The following is a 26,132-nucleotide window of genomic DNA, read 5'->3' as shown; positions in this document are numbered from 1 at the left end:
CCTAGTTCTGAAAGGGCCGTGGGGTCGAGTGTCTAGATGCAGAAATTGGACGGCAGCATTCCTGGTCCTAGACTCAGCTTTGCTGCAGGTGACCCAGTGGGAAACCCAGGCCAAGCCCAACACATCCCAACAGGGCCGTAGTAACTATAGATCAATGTCTGGCTAAGCCCTCTGTGTATTTCACGGCTCTTGTTTCTGTGGTTTCAGCAGCTAAAACTGCCTGAATGACGCAGCAGAATCACAGTGCGGTGACGGAATTCATCCTCCTGGGATTCCCGGGGAGTCCGTATTTGCAGATCTCCCTCTTTGTGCTCTTCCTCTTGATGTACATTGTGACGATCCTGGGAAACATGGCCATTATTATCTTAGTGGTGACGTACCGCCGCCTCCACACGCCAATGTACTTCTTCCTCGTCAATCTCTCCTTCCTGGAGATCTGGTACACCACCTCCTCTGTTCCAAAAGCCCTGGATATCTTCCTGGGGAAAAGCAAAACCATCTCCTTCACTGGCTGTCTCCTACAGATGTACTTCACGTTCTCCTTGGCCACCACGGAATATTTCCTCCTGTCCGTCATGGCCTACGATCGCTATCTGGCCATATGTTACCCATTGCGTTATAGCACCATTATGAACAGGTCCTTGTCAGTTCAACTGGCAATTGGTTCTTGGGTGTCTGGTTTCCTGGTTATTGCTCTTCTGGTCTCTCTAATATTCCAGTTGTCTTTCTGTGGCCCTAATGTCATCGATCACTTCTACTGTGAGATGGATTCCTTGATTGTCCTCTCTTGCACAGACATATCCACCATCGAAATGTTGGGTTTGACCATCTCGGTCATTGTCATCCTGGGCTCATGGGTGATAACCCTCCTTTCCTATGTCTACATCATCTCCACTGTCCTGAGAATCCCCTCAACAAAAGGCCGGCAAAAGGCGTTCTCCACTTGCTCGTCCCATCTGGCCATCGTTCTCCTCTTGTATGTATCCACCGTTTTACTCTTTGTCAAGCCTTCAGTAAGGCACTCTTTGGAACTAACCAAGACGGTCAACATCATAAACGGCATCATCACACCGCTGCTGAACCCTTTCATCTATGCTCTGAGAAACAAAGAGATGAAAGAAGCCATGCAGAACATACTGCGTGGGAGGTGAAACATGGCCAAATCAACAGGGTTGCATTCATGGATCAAATATTTGGTACCTCAAAGTGTGTATATTCCTGCATGAATCACCGTGACACCAGCTTTCCAATTGGACAGGAATCACTAAGCGCGTGAGAAAACGCCTGAGATCTTCGGACAATCATCTCCCCGTTGATTGGATCTGGCTATGAAGCAAGTCTCCGTTGGGTAGATTAGAAGAAGGGAGTCTATACTGGAAGGCAAAGACTCTGAGAATGACTTACAGGTCAGTGTGGTTAACCACCTGAGGAGCATGTTGCTGTGGCAACCAAAGGCCCCATAGGATACCTGTAGGCCAGGGGTAGAGGGTATCCAGGAGCTAAAAGAAGATTTAATATTTCTGTGCACCACCATGGTGACCACTATCAGACTGTGATTTCAAAATTTCGAATGAGCCCAAGGTAGACAGAAGAACGACGTCTGCTGATTGTCAGTCAGAGCTGGCTGCCTCGTTTCCCAAGCCATTTTAGAAATCTCTATAAAAACTCACAGAGTGCACACTGGGGAACGAGGTGGCCATGGGATCTGGGCCTGAACGAGATTCAGTGTACAGAGTGTGGGAAAATGAAGGCCAGCTGACTTTGAACTGAAGAAGGATGGTGACGTACCATCGCCTCCACACGCCAATGTACTTCTTCCTCGTCAATCTCTCCTTCCTGGAGATCTGGTACACCACCGCCTCTGCTCCAAAAGCCCTGGATATCTTCCTGGGGAAAAGCAAAACCATCTCCTTCACTGGCTGTCTCCTACAGATGTACTTCACGTTCTCCTTGGCCACCACAGAATATTTCCTCCTGTCCGTCATGGCCTACGATTGCCCACAGGACTCGTGTGTAATCGCTAATCTCGGTGACGTTGCGGACTCACATGGTGAGTGCACACAAAGGTTTAAAGGATCTGCCCTCTAGTCCTTGTGCTTTCTCCTCATTTCCAATTAACAGCAGGAAGATTTTGTAGAGCTCAGATGTAAGAAAAAACATCGTTTATGATTTCCAATATGGCAATGAATGTTCTTCAAGGAGAAGTTTCCTATGCTCGTGAGCAATTGATGTCTGTTATTGTGTATTTGCCTTACAACCCACTGATCACATCAGAATAAAGATTACATTTTTTATTGTATCTTCTTAGTCCCCAGTCCTTTGGAAAGTATTTGGTGTATTTCCGCTAGGATTGTTGAAAAGCGTGGCACCGGAGTGGCTTTGCAGTTCCCTAGTAATGAAAGGAATTAAATACTGGAACGGTATCCCAGGGGGTAAGACGGTTTGGCTTCCCAGAGGGGTTCCTCCGCCTCTGGGTCAGTGGGCGGCCACTCCGCCCCACTACACAAGCATGTAAAATAGATCCCCACGTCAGTACATCCATCACCCAGCGTTGCTTCAGGTCGGGGCGAGAGGCAAATAGTTCAAGTGGCCGGCCTTCCTCGGGATGGGGCACAGGATAAAGAGTTCACGGGCCCAGCCTTGCATCATGTCCAGGCTTGAGGAAAAGAGTTCAAACAGTTCCAGCTATAATGGCCTGGCCCTGGAGCAGGACAGGCGACCCCCAGGGTTAGGTCCGGAGGCCCTGGCCCTAGGTCCGGGCCGGCCAGCGAATAACCCCCATTTACAAACAATAGTTCCTTAGCCCTGGCCTGGGTCCAGGCCGGGCAGCAAACAGCTTTTTAGTTCTGGGGCTCAGGCGTTGTCCAGTGTGGACAACAACAGGCAGTTAGCAAGATACACGGGGGCAAAACCCTGGCTCAGGGCATGGGCTGTTCAGAGGCCCCGGCCTGATTCCAAACAAACAGTCGAACTGTTGAGCAAGTCCTGGCCCTCAGTCCGGGCGGGCTGCAGTAACCCAGGGATGTAAGTTCAGGAGCCCAGTCCTGGTGCCCTCGCTAGCACCCTCCCTTCCTGCAATCAGACAGCGGGAGGGAATGGTTGCTTTTCCCCATTCTCCTTCCTCCCCAAACGCGAACCCCTTTCCCTCGCGTCCTTCCCCCCCCATAGCGCCCACCTCCTCGGCTGCAGCCTCAACAGGGAGGGGTGGCTGCTAACCCCGCTTCCCTGGTTGCCCCTCCCCGAATACAGTACCTTCCCCTTTCCCCTCCTCCTCTGCCTGCTGCTAGCAGAAAGGAGTGGTTCAGCTCTGCCCCCTCCCTGCCACAAATGTCTACCTCAATCCTCGCCCCCCGTTAACCCTACAGTCCCCCCAATGCCACTAATGCTGCAGTCTGCTGTGGCTGACCCTGTGCCCACTCATCCCTCCCCTGGTTTTCAAGTACTGCCCCACTAGACACCCGCCCCTTAAGACCAGTTCCTGCTACACCACAGAGTGAGCACTGGGGGCAGTGAGTCGGGGGGGTCACTACCCTGCAGAGTGAGCACTGGGGCAGTGAGCGGGGGGGGTCACTACCCTGCAGAGTGAGCACTGGGGGCAGTGAGTCGGGGGGGTCACTACCCTGCAGAGTGAGCACTGGGGGCAGTGAGTCGGGGGGGTCACTACCCTGCAGAGTGAGCACTGGGGCAGTGAGCGGGGGGGGTCACTACCCTGCAGAGTGAGCACTGGGGCAGTGAGCGGGGGGGTCACTACACTGCAGAGTGAGCACTGGGGGCAGTGAGCGGGGGGGTCTCTACACTGCAGCGTGAGCACTGGGGGCAGTGAGCGGGGGGGTCCCTACACTGCAGAGTGAGCACTGGGGGCAGTGAGCGGGGGGGTCCCTACACTGCAGAGTGAGCACTGGGGGCAGTGAGTGGGGGGGTCACTACACTGCAGAGTGAGCACTGGGGGCAGTGAGCGGGGGGGTCCCTACACTGCAGAGTGAGCACTGGGGGCAGTGAGCGGGGGGGTCTCTACACTGCAGAGTGAGCACTGGGGACAGTGAGCGGGGGGGTCCCTACACTGCAGAGTGAGCACTGGGGGCAGTGAGCGGGGGGGTCTCTACACTGCAGAGTGAGCACTGGGGACAGTGAGCGGGGGGGTCCCTACACTGCAGAGTGAGCACTGGGGACAGTGAGCGGGGGGGTCCCTACACTGCAGAGTGAGCACTGGGGGCAGTGAGCGGGGGGGTCTCTACACTGCAGAGTGAGCACTGGGGGCAGTGAGCGGGGGGGTCGCTACACTGCAGAGTGAGCACTGGGGGCAGTGAGCGGGGGGGTCTCTGCACTGCAGCGTGAGCACTGGGGGCAGTGAGCAGGGGGGTCCCTACACTGCAGAGTGAGCACTGGGGGCAGTGAGCGGGGGGGTCCCTACACTGCAGAGTGAGCACTGGGGACAGCTGCACCAGCAAGGCTGCCAGCAGCAGGGACACCTGTAGGCACCAGCAAAGCAGGCTGGTGCTTGGGGCGGCGCCTGTCCAGGGGCGTCATTTCAGCCAGTTTGCCGCCCAATGCGGGCCTGCCTGTGGCCGCCCAAGGCAATGGGGAACGCGTGCTCTTGCTGCCCCTCATCAGCGCCTCGGTGCTGGGCACGGAGCGCGGGGGGAGCTGCCGCCTTGGTGGGGCCGGGCGGACGACACGCCCTTCCCGCGCCAGGTGATTCCAGCTAGGCCGGGAGGACGGGGAAGAGGTGTCGCTGCCTCTCTCCGGGAGCTCTATCGTGAACCCCTGGCCTTGCGCATTACATTTCCGGGCTGTGTCCACGCGCATCCACAGGGGGACCCATGCCACGTTCCCCCCTCCCGCAGGGCGCTCCGACATTTCCATGCATGCTGGGGAAACGAGGATTTGGCGGGGAGAGGGAAAGGAGATGGAGTTGGGTCACTGGGGGGAGGTGGGAGACTGGGGCGGACTGGATCCCGTTGGGGGTGGGTTCGGGTTTGGCTGGGAGGGAAGAGAGGGTGCAAAGTGGATTGGGTGGGAAGAGAAGAAGGGGGTGGCAACTGGGTCCGGTCACTGAGGGGTCGAGTTTGCCTGGGCGGGGAGAGAAGGTGGAAACTGGGTTCAGTGAGTGGTTTGGGGAGGGGGGAAGACTGGACGCAGGCTGGGTTTGGCCAGTTGGCGCGGTGGGAGTCAAAGTGAAAGAGCTGCAAGGTGAAAGAGGCGTTTCCTCCTCGGTGCCTGTCCTGCAGCAGCAGGCCAAGGCGGAGGGAGGGGGGGGCGCCCAAATATTTTTTTGCTTAAGGTGGCAAAAAAGTTAGAGCTGGCCCTGGCTAGAGGTGGACGGGGCTCTGCCTGTCCCCAGCCAATGGAGCAGGTTTGTGGTCTCCCTGCCCCAAAGACTGCCAGGGTGGGAACCCTTCCATCCCCGGGCCACCCTAGACCCTCTGACTCCTGGGGACCACCCCACAAAGAGAGGCTCAGGCCAGGAACCATATCCCAGCCCCAGTCTGCAGGAAGGGGGAAGCCCTGGGAAGCCAAGTCCAGCCCCTTGAGACTTTGCAAACTGCAGGCCACAGGGGAACTGCTCAGAACTTGGTGCAGGGCAAGTCTAGGAAGGCGGTCCTATGAGTTTACCAGCCCCACGCTGGCTGGTGGGAATTCGAGCATCTTCTCTGAGCTCTGGCCCTTGAGGTAGTTGGTTAATGGTCCCTCAGGCAATTCCCTCTTGTTCTGAGAAAGTCTGCGACTGTCTCTGAAGAGCGGGTCCCAAGGGGGCCTCCGAGCTGCTGGAATAAGCCCTCCTGAGTCAAAGAGTCTTATATCGCCTGACTAGAAAACGAAAGAGGAGGATATAAAAGAAAGAGGGAGGAGTGGAGAAAAGTGCCGAAGAGGAGAGAGAAAGAAGACAGCAACATATAAGACAGAGATCGTTCCTTTTCAATTCTCAGTGAACGCTGACAATTAATGAAGGCTGTTTGATGGCAAACCAGAAGAGCAGATTGCAGGCTTGAATGCTGTGAACACGTTCCGAAAGCGCGTTAGAGACGCAGCCTTACTGTCTGTTTCTTTAACAATAAAAACAGCGTGTCGTTTTTTCTCTCCATGTGTAGGAGACCACGTTTGTTTTGCCTCTGAAGTGACAGCAATGACGTTTCCTGTTCAGGATGCACCCACAGACCTGCCCCCTTCACGGTGAGTAGGTCTGCTCCGAGCACCTGGGAGTTACACCGGTTCACATGAAATCAGAATGTGAGGGTGGTGTTTTCATTCCGAGCAGTCAAATGATTACTAGTTTCAATTCTTTGTACAGAGCACATTTTGCAGTCTGCTTTGCTTTCATTGTTTATGGCGATATTTTTTAGGCTTGGATTTTGAACGGATTTTAGTGGGGTGAGATGTATAAATCCCACGGAAATTCAATGGGTTTGGGTTCCTAATTCCCGTATTTTCTTTGAACATGTAATCCTGTGCTTCTAGGTTACTTTCACTCTCCAGGATGAAACTATACTAGACAATTGCACTTGTATTTCATAGTCAGCTTCTGGACACTTTCCCTTTCTCACTGTGTTGCAGATCTATGCAGGGACACATTTGCTTTGCGATGGTGATACTGTTTCAGTGGTTAAAAGCCTTAAACATTTTGAATCTTAACATCTACTGTGATTAAACTATTACTCTTGGAAACACCCCAATTGTCTGACCCTGAGCGCAACTGTGAATATTTAATTGATACAAATAGAAGGAAACCCTCAAAGCTAGAGCAGAGCATAAACTCAGTAGCAGAGTTAAAAAAAGAGAAAGACAAATTGATGGGGGATTCGTCCCTGAACAGATGTTATCCAGGATGAGCAGAGAGGGTGTCTCTAGTCTCTGTTTGCCAGAAGATGGGAATGGGTGACAGGGGAGGAGTCACTGGATGATTCCCTGTTTCTGTTCCCTCCCTCTGGGACACCCGGCATGGGCCACTGTGGGCAGACAGGACACTGGAGTAGATGGATCTTTGACGGTTCTCGCATTCTTATTTTGCATAACAATGAACATTTAAATCCATCAACATAGAAAAGCAAGGCTTACACTAAATCTTGAAATTAGCCAGAACAAATATGGGAAACCAGGAATTATCGATGAGCCCGCGAAAGACCTAAAGCCGGGTTTGTCAGCAGCGGGTGAGAAGCACAGCCAGGCAAAGTCTTAGAAATGGTTTTACGTCAGGTTTGTAAGAACCATATCTCAAGTGGCTGGCCCAAGATGAGCTGCTGAAGCATTTGCCGAAATATCCGTGACTAATCCTTTACGGAGCATTTCTCAATGGACCTGTCATAAAGAGGATGCCCAGACTGGGAGGTGAAGACCAGGCCCCTGGAGATCTCTGGAGGGAGACAAAAAATGACATGGGAGAATGGCTTTAGGTTGCCGGGAGGGCTGCGTACGCGGGAGGCAGGGGAGCTGCACAGGTGGGCAGGGGTCTGAGATGAGCGGGGTTTAATGTCCCTCCCACTCCCCTTCTGGGCGTCTGTGGGCTGCTTTTCCAGCTGTCAGGCTGCACAAGTGGCTGAGGAGGCTGCACTGTGGACACAAACCCGGTGACACTTCATTGCTGCAGATCAAAATACGGGCGGTGGTCGTCCAGCGGAGCAGCCATGTTGGCGCCAGACACATGATACTGGGACTGAAGTCGTCCCCTGCTCCTCGTGTGCTTCAGGCTCTGGGGCTCAGAGTAGGGGGATGGGAGCTGGGATGCTTGGATCCTATGTCAGTGCTGGGCAGGTCAGTGCAGTGCAGCACTGCACACAGGGGCTGGGTTCCATGTCAGTGCTGGGCAGGTCAGTGCAGTGCAGCACTGCACACAGGGGCTGGGTTCCATGTCAGTGCTGGGCAGGTCAGTGCAGTGCAGCACTGCACACAGGGGCTGGGTTCCATGTCAGTGCTGGGCAGATCAGTGCAGTGCAGCACTGCACATAGGGGCTGGGTTCCATGTCAGTGCTGGGCAGGTCAGTGCAGTGCAGCACTGCACACAGGGACTGGGTTCCATGTCAGTGCTGGGCAGGTCAGTGCAGTGCAGCACTGCACACAGGGGCTGGGTTCCATGTCAGTGCTGGGCAGGTCAGTGCAGTGCAGCACTGCACATGGGCTGGGTTCCATGTCAGTGCTGGGCAGGTCAGTGCAGTGCAGCACTGCACACAGGGCCTGAGGTTCCATGCTCACTGCTGGAAGAGCGGGTTGGGCAGGTCGGTGCAGTGCAGCACTGCACACAGGGGCTAGGTTTTGAAAGGTGGATCAGGAAAGTACTTATCCAGTGTCTACCAAAACCCAGTGGGAACAGGGCACCCAAGTCCATCAGACTTCCTTAAAAATCGGAGTCCAGGACTGCTGAGTTCCATCCCTAGCTCTAAAAGAGGTGAAGGGGCGAGCGTCTAGATGCAGAAATTGGACGGCAGCATTCCTGGTTCTAGTCTCAGTTTTGCTGCAGGTGCCCCACTGGGAAACCCAGGCCAAGCCCAGCACATCCCAACAGGGCCGTAGTAACTGTAGATCATTGTCTGGCTAAGCTCCCTGCATATTTCGTGGCTCTTGTTTCTGTGGTTTCAGCAGCTAAAACTGCCTGAATGGCGCAGCAGAATCACAGTGCGGTGACGGAATTCATCCTCCTGGGATTCCCGGGGAGTCCGTATTTGCAGATCTCCCTCTTTTTGATCTTCCTCTTGATGTACATTGTGACGTTCCTGGGAAACATGGCCATTATTATCTTAGTGGTGACGTACCGCTGCCTCCACACGCCAATGTACTTCTTCCTCGTCAATCTCTCCTTCCTGGAGATCTGGTTCACCACCGCCTCTGCTCCAAAAGCCCTGGATATCTTTCTGGGGAAAAGCAAGACCATCTCCTTTACTGGCTGTCTCCTACAGATATACTTCACGTTCTCCTTGGCCACTACGGAATATTTCCTCCTGTCCGTCATGGCCTACGATCGCTATTTGGCCATATGTTACCCATTGCGTTATAGCACCATTATGAACAGCTCCTTGTCAATTCAACTGGCAGTTGGCTCTTGGGTGTCTGGTTTCCTGCTTATTGCTCTTCTGGTCTCTCTAATATCCCAGTTGTCCTTCTGTGGCCCTAATGTCATCGATCACTTCCATTGTGAGATGGATTCCTTGATTGTCCTCTCTTGCACGGACATATCCATCATCGAGATGTTGGGTTTGACCATCTCGGTCATTGTCATTCTGGGCTCGTGTGTGATAACCTTCCTTTCCTACATCTACATTATCTCCACTGTCCTGAGAATCCCTTCTAGGAAAGGCCAGCAAAAGGCATTCTCCACTTGCTCGTCCCATCTGGCCGTCGTCCTCCTCTGGTATGTATCCACCATTTTACTCTTTGTCAAGCCTTCTGCGCGGCACTCTTTGGAGCTGACCAAGACAGTCAACATCATCAACACCCTTGTCACGCCGCTTCTGAACCCTTTCATCTATGCTCTGAGAAACAAAGAGATGAAAGAAGCCATGCAGAACATACTGCGTGGGAGGTGAAACATGGCCAAATCAACAGGGTTGCATTCATGGATCAAATATTTGGTAACTCAAAGTGTGTATATTCCTGCATGAATCACCATGACACCTGCTTTCGCACTGGACAGGGATCACTAAGCCCAGGAAAAAACATCTGATATCTTTGGACAAAGCTCTCCCTGTTGATGGGATCTGGCTATGGAGCAATTCTTCGTAGACCATATTAAGAGAAGGGAGTCTATTCTGGAAGGCAAGGACTCTGAGAACGACTTATAGGTTAGTGTGGATAACCACCTGAGAAGCATGTTGCTATGGCAACCGAAGGACAACCCCATAGGACGCTTGTATGCGAAGGGGATACCGAGGAGCTAAAAGAAGACATATTATTTCTGTGCACCATCTTGTTGACCACTATCAGACTGTGATTTCAAAATTTCGAATGAGCCCAAGGTAGTCAGAAGAAGGACGTCTGCTGAATGTCAGTCAGAGCTGGCTGCCTCGTTTCCCAAGGTATTTTAGAAATCTCTGTAAAAGCACACAGAGTGCACACTGGGAAACAAAGTGGTCAAGAGATCTGAGCCTGAAGAAGATTGAGGGTTGTTGTGAGAAACCGTATCACGGAAAGGGTTAAAGGACCTGCCCTCCAGTCCTTGTTCTTTCTCCTCATTTCCAATTTAACGACACGAAAATTTTATTGGGCTCAGATGTAAGAAAAAAATCATTTATGATTTCCAATATGTAAATGAACATCCTTCAAGGAGAAGTTTCCTACGCTTGTGAATTGTTATTGTGTATTTGCCTTACAGCCCATTGATCACATCGGAATAAAGATTACATTTTTTATTGTATCTTCTTAGTCCCCAGTCCTTTGGAAAGTATTTGGTGTATTTCCACTAGGATTGTTGAAAAGCGTGTGAGAAAACGAGGCACCCAACTGCCTTTGCAGTTCTCTGGTGATGAGAGGAATTAAACACTGGAATGGTATCCCAGGGAAGCTGCGGATGGCATGTATGTTAGGGTAATGCAACTTGGAGTGTTTATGGGAAGATTAGATCTCATTGTAAAAGACAGTTGTTAATCCAGCCCCATGCAAGAATCATAGAATAGAATCATAGAGCTGGAAGAGACCTCAGAAGGTCAAGTCCAGCTCCCTGCTCTAGGCAGGACCAATCCCAACTAAATCAACCCAGCCAGGGCTTTGTCAAGCCGGGACTTAAAAACCTCTAGAGCTGGAGATTCCATCCCCTCCCTAGGGAACCCATCCCAGTGCTTCCCCACCCTCCTAGGGAAAGACTTTTTCCTAATATCCAACCCAGACACTTCCCACTGCAACTTGAGCTCATTGGTCCTCATTCTGTCACCTGTCACCACTGAGAACAGCCTCTCTCCAGTCTCTTTGGAGCCTCCTTTCAGGAAGTTGCAGGCTGCTCTCAAATCCCCCCTCACTCTTCTCTTCTGCAGACTAAACAAACCCAAATCCCTCAGCCTCTCCTCGTAGGTCATGTGCTCCGGCCCCCATATCATTTTGGTCACCTTCCAGTGGACCCTCTCCAATGCACCCACATCCTTTCTGTAGTGGGGGGCCCAGAACTGTACAAAATATTCAGATGTGGCCTCCCCAGAGCCAAATAAAGGGGAATAATCACTTCTCTAGATCTGCTGGTAATGCTCCTCCTAATGCCTCCCACACCTTGGCTGCGTCTACATTGGCCCCTTTTCCGAAAGGGGCATGCTAATTTGACAGGTCGTAATAGGGAAATCAGCGGGGGATTTAAATATCCCCCGCGGCATTTAAATAAAAATGTCCGCCGCTTTTTTCCGGCTTTTAAAAAAGCCGGAAAAGAGCGTCTACACTGGCCCCGATCCTCCGGAAAAAAGCCCTTTTCCGGAGGATCTCTTATTCCTACTTTGAAGTAGGAAGTAGGAATAAGAGATCCTCTGGAAAAGGGCTTTTTTCCGGAGGATCGGGGCCAGTGTAGACGCTCTTTTCCGGCTTTTCTAAAAGCCGGAAAAAAACGGCGGACATTTTTATTTAAATGCCGCGGGGGATATTTAAATCCCCCGCGGATTTCCCTATTATGACCTGTCAAATTAGCATGCCCCTTTCAGAAAAGGGGCCAGTGTAGACATAGCCCTGAAGTGTGCAGTGTTAGGCACCTGTTGGAAAGGGCCTCCCCCCTCTTCCCCAAGGGAGGCATCTTCTACAGCCCAGACAGACTATTGGATGAACTCTCCTGTCCATTATATCCAACAACAGCATCACAATAGTGACAGATCCAGAAACAATGTTAACAAACACGAAAATGAAACCCTTGTGTTACACTAGATAGATAGATAGATAGATAGAGGGGGGGTGTGGGGATAGATAGTAGAGTGACCACAGAAATCTACTCTGGTGTTCATAGACTTTGCATGTGGTTTTGCGCCAGTCCCGCACTGTGGACACTGTCGCGATGGAGGCCTGGTGCGATCTCACTGGGGGCGTGTTACTCAGTGCGCAGTTCAGGGATCTCGTCCTGGGAGTGCAGACAAGAGAGCATTTAAACAGCTGTCAGAGATCAGCTCTTAGTGTGGGAGTGCTATGGGGAGAGGTCCCTCTTGGCAGAGTGAAGGAAGTGATGGCCTGAGAGGCTGCGTTGCAGAGTGGTTAGAGATGAGACAGACAGATCAGTAGGTGAACAGACTATGGAAACAGACTGAGAAAAGCCCAGGTCACAATGATCCTTCCGTCTTTATGAGCCAGGTGAGTTGATTCAGGCTTTTCTTCCTTTTCAATCTGATTTTTTCCTTTCCAGTCCAGAGGGCCAGATTCTGCCTCCTGTTATCTAAGAGTGGGTCTGCTGACAGGTCCCATTGTCTCCTGGCTGGAGACAGCCCCCTGTACTGAGACCAGATGAGTGGGGGATACCTCTTAATGGGTTGGCATCTACTGGTGAGAGAGACAAGTTCTCGAGCCACATGGCATATTAGCCATGGCTTCTTTCTTCGGAGTGTGTGTATGTGTGGAATTAGCTATGCTACTTTTTTAGAAGACCCTGAACTTCATTAAGAACATAAGACACACTCTATTGAGTCAGGCCAATGGCCCATCTAGCCCCGTGTCCTGTCTGTGACTTTGGCCAGATCCTTTCGAGGGAGTGAGCAGGTCAGAGCAGTTTGCCGAGTGAACCGTCCTGTCATACAGTTCCAGCGTCTAGCAGTCAGAGGTTTAGGGAATGGGGCTGCGTCCCTGCCCATCTGGGTGAATAACCATTGATCCCCCATTAACTCTCCTCGTTCTTCTTTTTTTAACCCAGTTACTCTTTTGCCCTTCACGGCATAATGGGAGAATGAGAGCTACAGCTTGACTGTGCATTGTGCGAAGCAATACTTTGCCTTAAGCCTCCTGCCAATTAATTTCACCCACATCTACACTGTGTAGCTATTTTGGGATATCGAAGGTGTCCCAAAATAGCTACCCCATGTCTTAACAAGCCACCCATTAGTTCAAAATATGTTTTGAAAAAAGGGCACGCTATTTTGCCATCCTGGTAAACCTCATTGTTTGAGGGTTAAGGGATGTCTCGAACTAGTGTGTTATTTCAAAATTTGGCTCTGTGTAGACATGCCACATTTTCAAAAGCTATTTCAAAATAGAATCAAAATAAGATATGCAATTTGCATAATGCAAATTGCGTATCTTATTTGGAGTTTAAGGCTTTGGGCGTACCATGGGTTGATACAGAGGCATTATGATATTTTTTGTCTTATTCTCTATCCCTTTCCTAATGGTGCCTGATATTCCGAGAGTTCTCTTGACTTCCCTGTTACACATTGAGTGGATGTTCTCAAAGTGCCTCCAATGTCTCTTTCCTGAATGTTAACAGCTTATTTAGATTGGACTGTTTTGCATGTGTGGTTGTCCAATGTGAATTTCTTTGCATATATCAACACTCAGTTCCGTCTGTCATTTTCTCACCCCATCACTCAACTTTTTGAGACCTCCTTAGTAACACTTTGTAGTCTGCTTTAGATTTAATCATCTTGGCTATGTCTAGACTGGCCACAAATTCCAGAAAAGGGATGCAAATCAGGTAAGTCAGCATAGGGAAATCCGCGGGGGATTTAAATATCCCCCATGGATTTAAATAAACATGTCCGCCGCTTTTTTTCCGGCTTGGGGAAAAGCCGGAAAAAAAGCGTCTAGACTGGCACGATCCTCCAGAATAAAGCCCTTTTCCGGAGGATCTCTTATTCCTACTTGATCCAGCACAGCGCGTCAGTAGAGATGCAGATCTGTCGGCTGGGGAAGCCTTTACCGACCGATCCTGTAAACCTCTGTCGACAGAGCCATGTAGTCTAGACATACCCCTAGATATTTGTCTCATGAGCTGATAAGGATATGAAAAGATGTAGTTTGTCTTTAGGGTCTTATGGGGACATTGGGCACTGGACATTGGCGAGAACATGAGCTTCATTCTATTAATAAAGAGGTCAGAATAGCCATTCACTTTCATGAGGGCAGGGCAGACTCCCGTATATTAGAACTGCCTGACATTCAGATGTGCAGAACAGTGAATCAAAGTCCCACAGGGTCAGATTTTCAAAGGAGCTTAAGTGACTTAAGAGCTAAGGTCTCACCAATTTTCTATCCGTCTCTTTTCAAAGCTATGTCTCTGTGAGTACTCTACGTCCCCAAGCACATTTGTTTCTTCTGGCAGTTCCCTGGCAATTTTCACAGGAATGAACCCTTTGAGATACTACAGATATTAAATAGCATTTTCTGCAAAAGAGCCCCCAAGAATAGACAGTAATTGCCAGGCAAAGAGATGACTGACCATGTCCTGTCTTGGTGTAAATCATCCATAGATCTGCTGGCATCCATGGGATGGTTCCCTACAGATACAGAGTGAGAGGGAATGTGGATGACTTGATAGCCGCACCTCGGAGTCAGAAGATCCAGCACACAAACAGCAATGCCTCTTTCATTCTTTAGCCAGAGTAGAACCACTTCAGGAGAAGAGGTACAGACCCACCATCCCGGCTGAGCAAGGCGGTTGTGAATCTCCATAGGGCCTGATTCTGGGATTTGGATGTCTAACGGCCATTGGGTACACAAGTCTTTGCGCACATCCAGTGTCATTGATCACAGAATTGTAGAATCCTAGGGCTAGAGTAGACCTCAGGAGTCATCGAATCCAACCCCCTGCCCAAAGCAGGGCCAACCCCAACTCAGTCATCCCAGCCAGGGCTGTGTCAAGCTGGGACTTCAACACCTCTTGGGATGGAGATTCCACCCCCTCCCTACTGAACCCATCCCAGCACTTCCCCACCTGCCTAGGGAAAGAGTTTGTCCTAAGATCCAACCTAGACCTCCCCCACTGCAACTTGCTCCTCATTTTGTCATCTGTCATCTATTTAAAACACAAGTTTCATTCTCTTTCTCTCTATATATATTCTCCATAAATTTAGTCTATTAAAAACCTTAATTTTGCAAGGACTCTCTTTACATTCCTCCTACTTTACCGATGACCTTCACATACCATTTCAATGTGACTTTTATGTGATTTGTTAATCTGTTTTTTTTCCTGGTCTTTCAGGTCATATGTTTCCAGAGTAAATACCAATGAAAAATCAAACCACAATCACTGAATTTATTCTCCTTGGACTTTCCACTGACCCATGGATGCAGATTTTCCTCTTCCTGGTGTTTTTAATTATTTACATGACGACTCTGGTTGGGAATGTGTTGATAATGCTGGTGATAAAAGCTGATTCTCACCTGCACAACCCCATGTACTTCTTTCTCTTCCATTTATCCTTTGTCGATATCTGCTATTCCTCCGTCACGGTGCCTAAAATGCTGGTGAACTTCCTAGCGGAGCACAAAACTATTTCTGTCCATGGCTGCATTAGCCAGATGTTCTTCTTCATTCTCACAGCCGGGACGGAGGTTTTCATTCTCTCAGCCATGGCCTACGACCGCTACGTGGCCATCTGCCACCCATTGCGTTACATGCAGATAATGAGCAAAAGGATCTGTGTTCAGCTGGTGAGCGGGGCATGGACGGTCGGAATTATCTATGCCCTGCTTAACATGGGTTTGGCCCTCAAGTTGCATTTCTGTGGGCCCAATCAAATTTTCCATTTTAGCTGTGAGCTCCCTCAGCTATTACAGCTGTCCTGCACGGAGACCTTCACCAATGAAATGGTGCTTCTGACTTCCGCTGTGATACTCGGAGCCGCCTCCTTCCTCCTCACCTTGGTCTCCTACATCCCCATCATCGCCACCATCCTGAGGATCCGCTCTGCACAGGGCCGGCGGAAAGCCTTCTCCACCTGCAGCTCCCACCTGATTGTGGTTGGGTTCTTGTACCTGGCAGCGTTTAGCCAGTACACAAAATCCAGCTCTGTCTCCTCTACGGTGTTGGAGGAAATGTTCTCCATCCAGTACAGCATCCTGACTCCCATGTTGAACCCCATCATCTACAGCCTGAAAAACAAGGAGGTGAAAACAGCGGTGGCGAAATTACTGCGGACATTCAAGGGATGATGATGGGGCATTGAGTTTGCTGTATGAGAACATGCTTCAGATAGGAACATGACGTAACTCCGAGGTGCTCTGCGCAGGATGGCTCATGGAAGGCATCGTTGGAAAGGTTGCGATTTGCTGAATATGAGCATCCCATTCGTAGGCACGTCTCTTTGGAGCTGAAGTGAAGAAGATTGACCGGTGTATCTAGATTTCGTGTTTGCTGTCCTGGGTCGCCTCCCCGCCAGCGCTTCAGGGATTACAACGGAAAAGCCAGAGTGAGCTGATGGCCCATCAGCTTATACATTGGGCTGTGAATTGTCTTGGCCTTCCTGCAGATGTTCCATAATGTGGCAGCACCCTGGACTGCCGACCTGTTCCACAGTGGAGTGGGTGGGAAATCAAACAAGCCCTACCATGGGGGGTGGAGAGAGGGGGGAACTGGAGGCCAGGGGGCAGATGGAGGCCAGGGTCTTCCCCACCCCCCAGAGCAGCTGGATGGCAGATGGGTCATCTGGAAGCCAGGGCCAGGACATCCAGGAGACTGGGAGGCAGGGGCTGCCCCAAGAGAGCCCCCAGACGTGGGAAGGAGGAGGGCACGGGGGTAGCTGCGGGCAGGGGCTGGCCCACAAACTGGAGGTGATAGGGGGCAGCTGGAGGCTTGGGATGGCCCTTGCAGCTCCCCCAGGAGCCGCTGGCCAGGGAACACAACCTCAGACCCCCAGGAGGAGTGGCTTCCAGAGCAGCGACACCCTGCAGGTAGCCCCAGTAAATCCCTCAAGGCTGCCCAGCCCCCCTTCCCTCAGCCTTCTGCCGTGGGTCCTGCACCCTCACACTCTGCCCTGACCCCTGCACTCCCAATCTCTGCCTGACTCCTGCACCCCCAAACCCTGCCCTGAGCCCCACACAGCCAAAACCATGCCCTAACGACAGCTGGGCCTTCACCCACCACTCGTGCTCTCCCTATCCATTGTTACCAGGAACCCCGGCACTGCACCCAGTGATAGACTTCAGGGAGCCCAGTGGTTTTTTTCAGCCCTGAAAAGCTGCAGCACCCAAGCCCTTTTGTGAATTTGGCTCCAACCATTTTGACTTTTCTTTCCCTCTGAAACATTTTATTGTGCAGCCTGCCCCTCCGGGGGGAGGTGGGAGGAGAAACACTAAAAAGGGGTAAAACTACCCAGAAATGAACGAAAAGTCTTGGGCAGCTGATTGGCTGGTTGGCTGGTTACAAATTGAACAAAAACAGGTTTTTGTTTTGGCGAGAGACACATTAAATAGTTTCGTTTACAGAGATTGTGTTTTGGTGTCCCAGCTGTGCATTTCTTACCATCGTTTCTTACCAAGGGGAGTGGGGGAAGGGAGGGGGTAATTGCCCCTGGGCCCAGTGATTCAAAGGGGCGTTTTCCTTTGTCTAGCCTGCCAACGGGGCACTCATTCTGGGGCCTGATTTCAGTGGAAAACAGGCTGCTGGAAAAGCATCTTACCCCATCTCCCCACCATCATCAGCTGGGACATTCCCTTCCAGCCAAGCCCTTACTGATGAGACTAACATATGAAAAGCTGTTACTGGAGATAACCTTCCTAAGAGTGAATTTTTGAATTTCCCCTCTTCAGTCACAGCAACACTGCAAAAGGGTGGAGTTGGGAAGAGGTTGGGGAGGGGGGGCAGATATGGTGATTCTGATGAACCATGCTGGGATTCCATGGTTAAGATTCCGGGGTGTTCTGGGTTTCCTTCGGACACACCTGCGATTCAGTTTTGGGCACCACATTTCAGGAAAGATGTGGAGAAATTGGAGAGGGTCCAGAGAAGAGCAACAAGGATGATGAAAGGTCTAGAGAACATGAGCTCTGAGGGAAGGCTGAAGGAATTGGGTTGGTTTGGTTTGGAAAGGAGAAGACTGAGAGGGGAAATGGTACAGTTTTCAAGTATCTAAAAGGGTGTCACAAGAAGGAGGGAAAAAAATGTTCTCCTTGGCCTCTGAGGACAGGACAAGAAGCAATGGGCTTAAACTGCAGCAGGGGAGGTTTAGGTTGGACATTAGGAAAAACTTCCTGCCTGGCAGGGTGTTGAAACACTGGAATAAATTGCCCAGGGGGGTTGTGGAATCTCCATCCCTGGAGATATTGAAGAGCAGGTTGGACAGACACCTGTCAGGGCCAGTCTAGATGGTGCTTGGTCCTGCTGTAAGGGCAGGGGATTGGACTTGACGTGTCAAGGTCCCTTCCAGTTCTAGCATTCGGTGTTTGGAAGGTGCACCATGATCAACACAATTCTATGGTTCCTGAAGGAACAGGGCACCCCCATTCTGCTTTTAGCACACAGACTGCTCAGAGGGAAGGCAAGTGGGAATATATTTAATAAAGATCAGAGAATTCAGGGGCAGCCAACGGACACGGGAAACAAAGGGGGTTACGTAGACAATACAGTCTCAGTTCACATTAAATTTAGAGCCTCAACTTCATTCAATGAGACTCTCCTCCGTTCTCTGAAGTATAGCCATCTCAAGTTTCTTCTCCAAGGATTTTCCAAGCAGGTCTGGTTGTGTTTTTATTTTCTTTAAAGCAAACACCCTGTCAACATATCCCATGGGTGAAGGACACAGAGTTGAACGTGTCTGCACCCAAAATTATAGACCTGCTGGTTTGAAATCTCCCTCTCTCTATCATTGGCACTCAGTCGACTGTAAATGGGAGCCCACTGTGAAACACGCGATCTCCAAATCTGCGTGAGTTCAGATGAATACATAACACTTGTTTATTACTTGTTTATTGACTTCCGGTGGCCAGCCCAACCCAACCCACAAGCCACAAGAACGTAATTTTCAGAATCTATAGATAACGCCTCAGGTACGTCTTATAAACCTACGATGACCCAGTTTGATACGAGTGTCACATGAAAGTCATATGTGAGTCCTGCAACTTAGCAGGCCTGGAATGGAAGTTTCCATCCCTGCTGTTCCCAGCTTAGCATAGCTCGGGGCCCTGCAAGCCCAAACTGCAGCTGGCCCTTATCAGCTCTCACCTTGAGCTGGGAAACTACTAAGCAGTAAACAAATTTGACCTCGGTCTCAGCTCATAAGAGTGATAAGAATGGTGTTGAGCCAGGTACGTGCACATCTGATAAACAACTGTAGTATACTAGTGCACGGAGTCCCGTGCCCACTGAGGCTCACCAGGGACCTAGACCTTGGAAGGTGCCCTTGATCCCCCCAGCTGGAGCCACGTCCACTGCAGCCTGGTGTGAGGTGACCGGAATGGGACGCCCCACAGACTGAAGGGGTGTAAGCATTTCCATGTGCCTGTTGCTCATTTATATGCATTGCTTTGCCTATGCTAATTATTTGGATTAGTTTGCAGTAGTGGCGTGTTTGCCAATATTAAGTCTGTAACGGTAGTGGTGTAGTGAGATTTGTATTTTGTAGTAGCTGTGTAATCATTTGGCAGTATTACGTTTATCTTCATAGTGAGATTAATAAAAGCGACGAGGAGTCCTGTGGCACCTTAGGGTGTATCTAGACTAAAGGGTTTTGTCGACAAAAGTGGACTTTTGTTGACAAAACTATACCTGTGTCTACACTACCACCGAGTTCTGTCGACAGTAAGTTGACAACGCGGCAGTTTTGTCAGCGGCGGTAAACCTCATTCTATGAGGAATAACGGGGCTGCCGACAAAGGGCTTTGATGTCGGCAGGGGAGCGTCCAGACTAGCGCGCCGAGCGGACAAACAGCTGATCAGCTGTTTGTCGGCTCAGCGCGGCAGCCATGTAAATTTAAATGAAGCTGCGATCATTTAAATCGCGGCTTCATTTGACTTTGCCTATATGTCTAATCTACATGCCTCTGACGACAGAGGCATGTAGTCTAGACACAGCCTAAGGTGCCACAGGACTCCTTGTCGCTTTTGCAGATCCAGACTAACATGGCTACCTCTTTGATACTTGAGCAATAAAAGCAACTATCTGTCCCTAATTGACTCTGTCTTGAAGTGAATCCGCAGCCCTGTTGGGCACAATGCCCCGTGACTGGACAATGGGGTCTCTGTAGCTACCTTCCATGGGCAGCCTCTGCCAAACTAGTTTGTAGAGAGGAGAGGAGAGGAGAGGAGAGGAGAGGAGAGGGATGCTACAACCATTATGCACCCTATGCCTTCTGCAGGGTAGCAAGCAACCCCAGGGTCTTACCATGCAAGGCACAGATGGAGCTAGGTACCAGAGAATGAAAGCCGTCCAACCCAGCATCTACGTGGGGAGTTGCTTCATTAGCTAAGACCAGGTGCTGACAGCAGGGGATGTGTCCTTAAGCTTCACAGCCATCCCAAAGAGACAGGCACCTCACCCGGGATGCAGGGAAGGGTGCTTTTCTCCACTGGTGATCCATGAACTGGAGATGCAGAACAGCTAGTGGAGGAGATGCTCTCCTATAGAACCTGTAGCCCCCATGCCGAGGAAACTCACCTGAAGTGTAGGAGATCCTGGTTCAATTCCCCTTCCCCTTTACTCAGCACACAGTCAACCTGTGGAACTCCTTGCCAGAGGATGTGATGGAGGCTAGAACTTTAACAGGGTTCAAAAAAGAGCTAGATAGATTCATGGAGGTTACGTCCTTCAATGGCTATTAGTCAGTATGGGTAGGAATGATGTCCCTAGCCTCTGTTTCTCTGCAAGTGGGAGATAGGGGAGGGATCACGTGAGGATTCCCTGTTGTGATCCCTTCCTCTGGGGCATCTGGCATCGGCTACCGTTGGCAGACAGGAAACTGGGCTAGATGGACCTTTGGTCTGACTCAGTATGGCCGTTCTTATCTTCTTACATGTAGCCCTGGCAACTGAAAGTCACGTTCTTAGGGAACTTAACACCGAACAGTCTGATGTCTAGTGAATTCAGGGTTTAAAAATGGCTTCTAAGGGGGGTGTTTAGGGGTCACAGCAGTGCTCAAATTTGTGGCTTTGTTGCCTAAAGTTTCTGGCTTTAGATGACCATCCTGGAAATCATGGAAACTTTGAAGCATGCCTGTTATTTTCAGTGAGCCAGCAGTCCCGTTTTCCTTCCCCCATCTCTCCTTTCTATACACGGGGTTAGATAACCTATCAGGCAATAACCCTTCCCACCATGCAAGCTACAACTCACACCTCTGACAAACAGATAGGCCAGAGTTGGGCTAAGGTCACACAGGTCTTTCACCTTCGGCTCATGAATTCGCAAACGCCACCCATTTCCCGATTGCTTTCTTGAAGGCCACCTTGACGTCCTTGTTTCTCAGGCTGTAGACGAGGGGGTTGAGCAGGGGTGTTACGACGGTGTAGCAAAGGGAGAATACCTTGTTCAGCTCCCGCAGCATCTCCGTTTTGGGCAGAAGATAGACCACGATCAGCGTCCCGTAGAACACGCTCACCACGATGAGGTGGGAGGAGCAGGTGGAAAAGGCCTTTTGCTTCCCGTCCGGAGAAGGGATGTGCAGGATGGCCATGATGATATAAATGTAGGAGGTCAGGGTAAGCAGAAAGGGGGGCAACGTGAACAAGATGGAACCCACATAGGTCACAAGTTCCATCTTGCGGGTGTCACTGCAGGACAGTTTGATCATGGGGGTGAGGTCACAGAAGAAATGGTCCATTTCATTAGGGCCACAGAAAATCAACTGCGAGAGCAGGACTATGACAACGATAACAGCCAAGAACGCACTGATCCAAGACCCGGCTGCTAGCCAGAGGCAGAACCTCTTACTCATCTGGGTCGAATAATACAAGGGCTTGCATATGGCTAAATACCGATCATAGGACATGACAGCAAGCAGGTAACATTCGGTGTCTACAAGGGAGCCAAAGAAATACAATTGCACCAAGCAGCCAGTAACAGAGATGCTTCTGTCCCCTGTCAGGAGACTGGCCAGCAGCCGGGGCAGGATGGTGGAGCTGTAGCAGGTCTCCAGGCAGGACAGGTTCCCCAGGAAGAAGTACATGGGGGTGTGGAGGTGCTGATCCACCACAATCAATGCCATGATGAGGAGGTTTCCAGCCACGGTCACCATGTAAATCACTAGAAACAGCAGGAAGAGGAAGAACTGCAGTTCAGCATGCTCCCCAAATCCCAGGAGAATGAACTCGGAGGTGGACGTTTGATTTCCCCATTGTGGGCCGGTCGTGGGTTGCATCTAAGAGCCACAGGACAGAGCAGAATGGAATTGGAAGGTTATATTCTATGTCAAAGAGCGGCCTTGTATAACATGGCAAGGAACGTTTCAACACTTTGCTGCCTGCCTCTGTTTCCCTGCCCCATACTCAGGCCAGGGAAGTGAGTTGCCTCAGTTTGGAGCAGATTTTTGATAGTCTGGTGCACTACTGCAAACAAATAGAACTCAGACCGGGATTTCTCTAATCAGAGTCTGGCCTGCGTCCGTGGACGTTTTATTCTATTTTTGTGAGATGAAAAATGTCCGGCTTTGGCTAGGTTTCCACCCCAGTGTTGACATACACACGACAACTAACTCAGGGTGTGTGAATTCCAGGTCAGACTTGCAAAGTGTATTTGATTCTGCTCTGAACAGGGGATTGAACTCGATGGCTTCCTGAGGTCTCTTCCAACCCTAATCTTCTATGGCTCTGTGATACATAATGGGATTTCAAAACAAAATGTAGGTATCTAATAATTCCCATTAATTTTTATGAATTGTAGGCGCTGACTTCATTTTGAAAACCCACTTGGCTCCTAAATACCATTAAAAATCAGACCTTCAAGTGCCTACAAATACAGCCTCTCCCCGAGTTACGAACACGTTACGGACCAACACTTGGTCTGTAACTCGAAGTGTTCATTAACTCGGATCCCATAGAGTTACATGGCAACCGCGCTGTTCGTAAGCATGGATCACCGTTTGTAACTTGGATCCGCATTTACGACCGCTTTGGTCGTAAGTGCAGATGGTCATAAGTGGAGGTGGTCGTAATTCGGGGAGCGGCTGTATTTGGTAACCAGCTCTTCAGTGTAGCAGCTCTTCCCATCTAATAGTTGGAAGTTGAGGCTCACAATGGACATAAGGCATGTGTTTCAAACAGCCCAGGTCATTAAGCATTTGGAGCACTTACCAAGGTTCGTGGTGGGTTCTCCATCCCTCGCAATTTTCAGTCACCGTTGGTTGTTTCCCTGAAACAACGGCTTCGGTGCTAACAGGAATTACTCTGTGGAAGTTCTCTGACCTGTTGTCCTACGGGAGGTCAGTTGCTCATAGTTGTCCATTCAGGTCACGGAAAGTACAAGTCTCTGAGAGTTTGACTTTGCATTTCCATCTGATTGCCAAGAGAAGAATGGGTGAAGGTCGCTTTACCTTCACCTCATCTGGATGTTTCTTTATCTCTGATGTGACTCCCGTTCAGACAGCTTTTTGGGAAACAAGGACACCTGTCTCTGTCCTCTTCATTTGCTTCCATTCTCTCGGCAGGCAGATAGGTACCGCTTGGTACCCATTGTCCCGTGTGAACTACCAAAGAACCCACACCTCTTCTGACTCATGATTTATCTTCCATGTGAGAAAGAGGAGTTTCCCCTGGCAGTGTGGCTGAGGGGTGGTTGAAATTAAACCCAAAGCTAATCACAGCTGTAGTCTCTAGCGAGTATGAACAGCGGTGGGAAATTAGGAACTGAGGACGGCAGCTAAGCTCCAGAGATGTCTTTGTTTCTCTCAGGTAGAGGAGAGGGCAGCTCAAGAAACGGACATAATAATGCACCAAACCATGAAGATACATAGAGTGGGGTGATCAGGAATATTTTGTGCGACTCATCATCCATCTGTCGAAGAGTCACGGCACCGAGGCAGAATGGGGAGCGGTCTCTGTTTAAAAAGTGGAGGCTGGACACAGTGGGTATGTCTAGACTACATGGCTCCGTCAACGAAGCCATGTAGATTTGTTTTTTTGGCAAAGGCAAATGAAGCCGCGATTTAAATGATCGCAGCTTCATTTAAATTTACATGGCTGCCACGCTGAGCCGACAAAGAGCTGATCAGCTGTTTGTCCACTCAGCGCGCTAGTCTGGACGCTCCCCTGCCGACATCAAAGCCCTTTGTCGGCAGCCCCGGTAAACCTCATCCCACGAGGGATAATGGGGCTGCCGACAAAGGGCTTTGATGTCGGCAGGGGAGCGTCCAGACTAGCGTGCTGAGTGGACGAACAGCTGATCAGCTGTTTGTCGGCTCAGCGCGGCAGCCACGTAAATTTAAATGAAGCCACGATCATTTAAATCGCGGCTTCATTTGCCTTTGCCTACAACCCTAATCTACATGGCTCCATCGATGGAGCCATGTAGTCTAGACACAGCCAGTGAGAGAGGATATACCTTCCGTGTGTGTGTGTGAAGGAAGTTACTCCAATCTATCACACATTCCTTTCTGAAATGTGTAATCCTTCTGAAGTATGCTCATGAGTTAGCTGGAATACTACAGTAATGAGTCATTGTATGACCAGAAATAACGTTCTGGGCCTATGTCACATATAGACTATTGGAAGAAGGGCTTATGTTATATGTGGGGATGGACTTAAATACCCTATAATGCCATCTGTGTAGAGCCCGACTCTTTCCTTAGCTCACTCAGGCTACGTCTAGATGCTCTTTGTCGACAGAAGCTTTGTCGACAGTATCTGTCGACAAAAGCCTGTAGTCTAGACGTGCCCTTGGTGTTATGCTACATCTCCACTGATGGTGTTTCTCGACTACAGGGGTTTTTTCGAAAAAAGTGGCCTTTTTTCGAAAAAACTTCCCCTGTGTCTAGACTGCTGCCACGGTCTTTTGAAAGTAAATTGATAGAATGCGGCAGTTTTTTTGACCGCGGAAAACCTCGTTTTACGAGGAAGAATGCCTTTTTTCAAAAGTGCTCTTTCAAAAAAAGGTGCTATGTCATGCAAACTGTGCTTTGTCTAAAGAGAGCATCCAGACTGCCTGGGTGCTGTCCTTCAAAAAAGCGGCTTGCTTTTTCGAAAATACTTGTTGTTGTCTAGATGCTCTTTTTCGAAAAAAGGCTTTTTCGAAAGAGGCTTGCAGTCTAGACGTAGCCTGAGTGTAGACACAAAGGACAGTGTAGATGCAATAATGCCTTCTGTTGACAGAACTCTGTCGACAAAAGGCGTTATTCCTCATAGAATGAGGTTTACCGCTGTTGACAAAAATGCCGAGTTCTGTCGACGTTGTGTTGACAGAACTCAGCGGTAGTGTAGATACAGGTATAATTCTGTTGACAAAAGTCTACCTTTGTCGACAAAACCCTGTAGTCTAGAAATACCTGTAGGGGTAAATTCGAGCTAAATCACAGCACAGAATACAGAGTCAGGCCTGGTGGCTGTAAACAAAATTTATGGGACCGCGGGAAACTTGGCCACCCCCATGATGAGTGGCTCCCGGCACTCATTTGGCGTCACTGTGATTGGTCCTCCGCTCTCTAGTTTAATGGGGTCATAGAAAGGTGGGGTGGGAAGCGACTTCAAGGGGCCATCCGGTCCAGCCCCTGTGCTGAGGCAGGAGCACGTTAACCCACACCATTCCTGCTAGGTCCAACCTGCTGTGAGGGGGCAGCCACCAGCTGCAGAGCGTAACCGCCCATGTAGACGGAAAGTGCTTTTCCAGCATCTAACCCAACCCTTCCTTGCTGCTGATTACACTTGGTCTCCTCTCTTCAGCGGCCTGCAGAACGATGCTGAGGTTCAGTCCTACTGGCTGCTCTTAGGGGTCTCAAATTCAATTAATCTTAGGGCCAGAGACAGTCCTCAAATTTAGCTAGTTGGTCCCCCCCCCCCCGATTCCCCAATCCCTCCTGAGCCGGCAGCTGAGTGGGCTTCATGAAATAACTTTTTCCAACTATTTCACTGGCCGAACTGGGGAAGTGCTCAGGCTGTAGGTGTCCCGTGGGTCGGGACACTGAGGTTCCTGCCCTAGCTGGTAGTGAAGAGTTCCCACCCCGTCAGACGGTCATAAGAACATAGGAACCACCAGACTGGGTCAGACCAAAGGCCCATCCAGCCCAGTGTCCTGTCTGCCCACAGTGGCCAGTGCCAGTGTCCCTCAGGGAGTGAACAGAACAGGGAACCCTTGTGATCCCTCCCCTGTCACCCACCTCCAGACACACAGAGTCCAGGGACACCA

The 26,132-nt window shown here is 50.2% G+C and overlaps 4 protein-coding genes across 4 annotated transcripts; 3 read left to right on the top strand and 1 right to left on the bottom strand.

Annotated features, from left to right (window-relative positions):
- The first annotated feature begins 224 nt into the window (after nt 1–224).
- LOC102458611 (olfactory receptor 6F1-like) lies at nt 225–1,419 on the top strand. The gene has a single exon (XM_075912276.2). It carries the CDS (start codon nt 225–227, stop codon nt 1,149–1,151), a length of 927 nt encoding a protein of 308 aa, XP_075768391.2. The 3' UTR covers nt 1,152–1,419.
- A 7,009-nt stretch (nt 1,420–8,428) lies between these two features.
- On the top strand, nt 8,429–9,512 carry LOC102458368 (olfactory receptor 6F1-like). Its single transcript, XM_006122761.4, has one exon. The coding sequence runs from the start codon at nt 8,586–8,588 to the stop codon at nt 9,510–9,512; it is 927 nt and encodes a 308-aa protein (XP_006122823.2). The 5' UTR covers nt 8,429–8,585.
- A 5,572-nt stretch (nt 9,513–15,084) lies between these two features.
- LOC102458123 (olfactory receptor 7A40-like) lies at nt 15,085–17,303 on the top strand. Its single transcript, XM_025184479.3, has one exon. It carries the CDS (start codon nt 15,097–15,099, stop codon nt 16,021–16,023), a length of 927 nt encoding a protein of 308 aa, XP_025040264.3. The 5' UTR covers nt 15,085–15,096; the 3' UTR covers nt 16,024–17,303.
- A 3,892-nt stretch (nt 17,304–21,195) lies between these two features.
- On the bottom strand, nt 21,196–22,158 carry LOC102457872 (olfactory receptor 1f45-like). The gene has a single exon (XM_006122759.3). It carries the CDS (start codon nt 22,156–22,158, stop codon nt 21,196–21,198), a length of 963 nt encoding a protein of 320 aa, XP_006122821.3.
- Between the last annotated feature and the right edge of the window lie 3,974 nt (nt 22,159–26,132).

Source organism: Pelodiscus sinensis, chromosome 30 (genome assembly GCF_052426305.1).
Source record: "Pelodiscus sinensis isolate ZL-2025 chromosome 30, ASM5242630v1, whole genome shotgun sequence".
NCBI lineage: Eukaryota > Metazoa > Chordata > Testudines > Trionychidae > Pelodiscus > Pelodiscus sinensis.
The sequence above is the reverse complement of the archived record's forward strand: the minus strand, read 5'-3'. Positions and strand labels throughout refer to the sequence as shown.

Excerpts from the sequence above, each read along its gene's own strand:
- LOC102458611 (XM_075912276.2), top strand. The coding sequence starts at position 225 with ATGACGCAGCAGAATCACAGTGCGGTGACGGAATTCATCCTCCTGGGA.
- LOC102458368 (XM_006122761.4), top strand. The coding sequence starts at position 8,586 with ATGGCGCAGCAGAATCACAGTGCGGTGACGGAATTCATCCTCCTGGGA.
- LOC102458123 (XM_025184479.3), top strand. The coding sequence starts at position 15,097 with ATGAAAAATCAAACCACAATCACTGAATTTATTCTCCTTGGACTTTCC.
- LOC102457872 (XM_006122759.3), bottom strand. The coding sequence starts at position 22,158 with ATGCAACCCACGACCGGCCCACAATGGGGAAATCAAACGTCCACCTCC.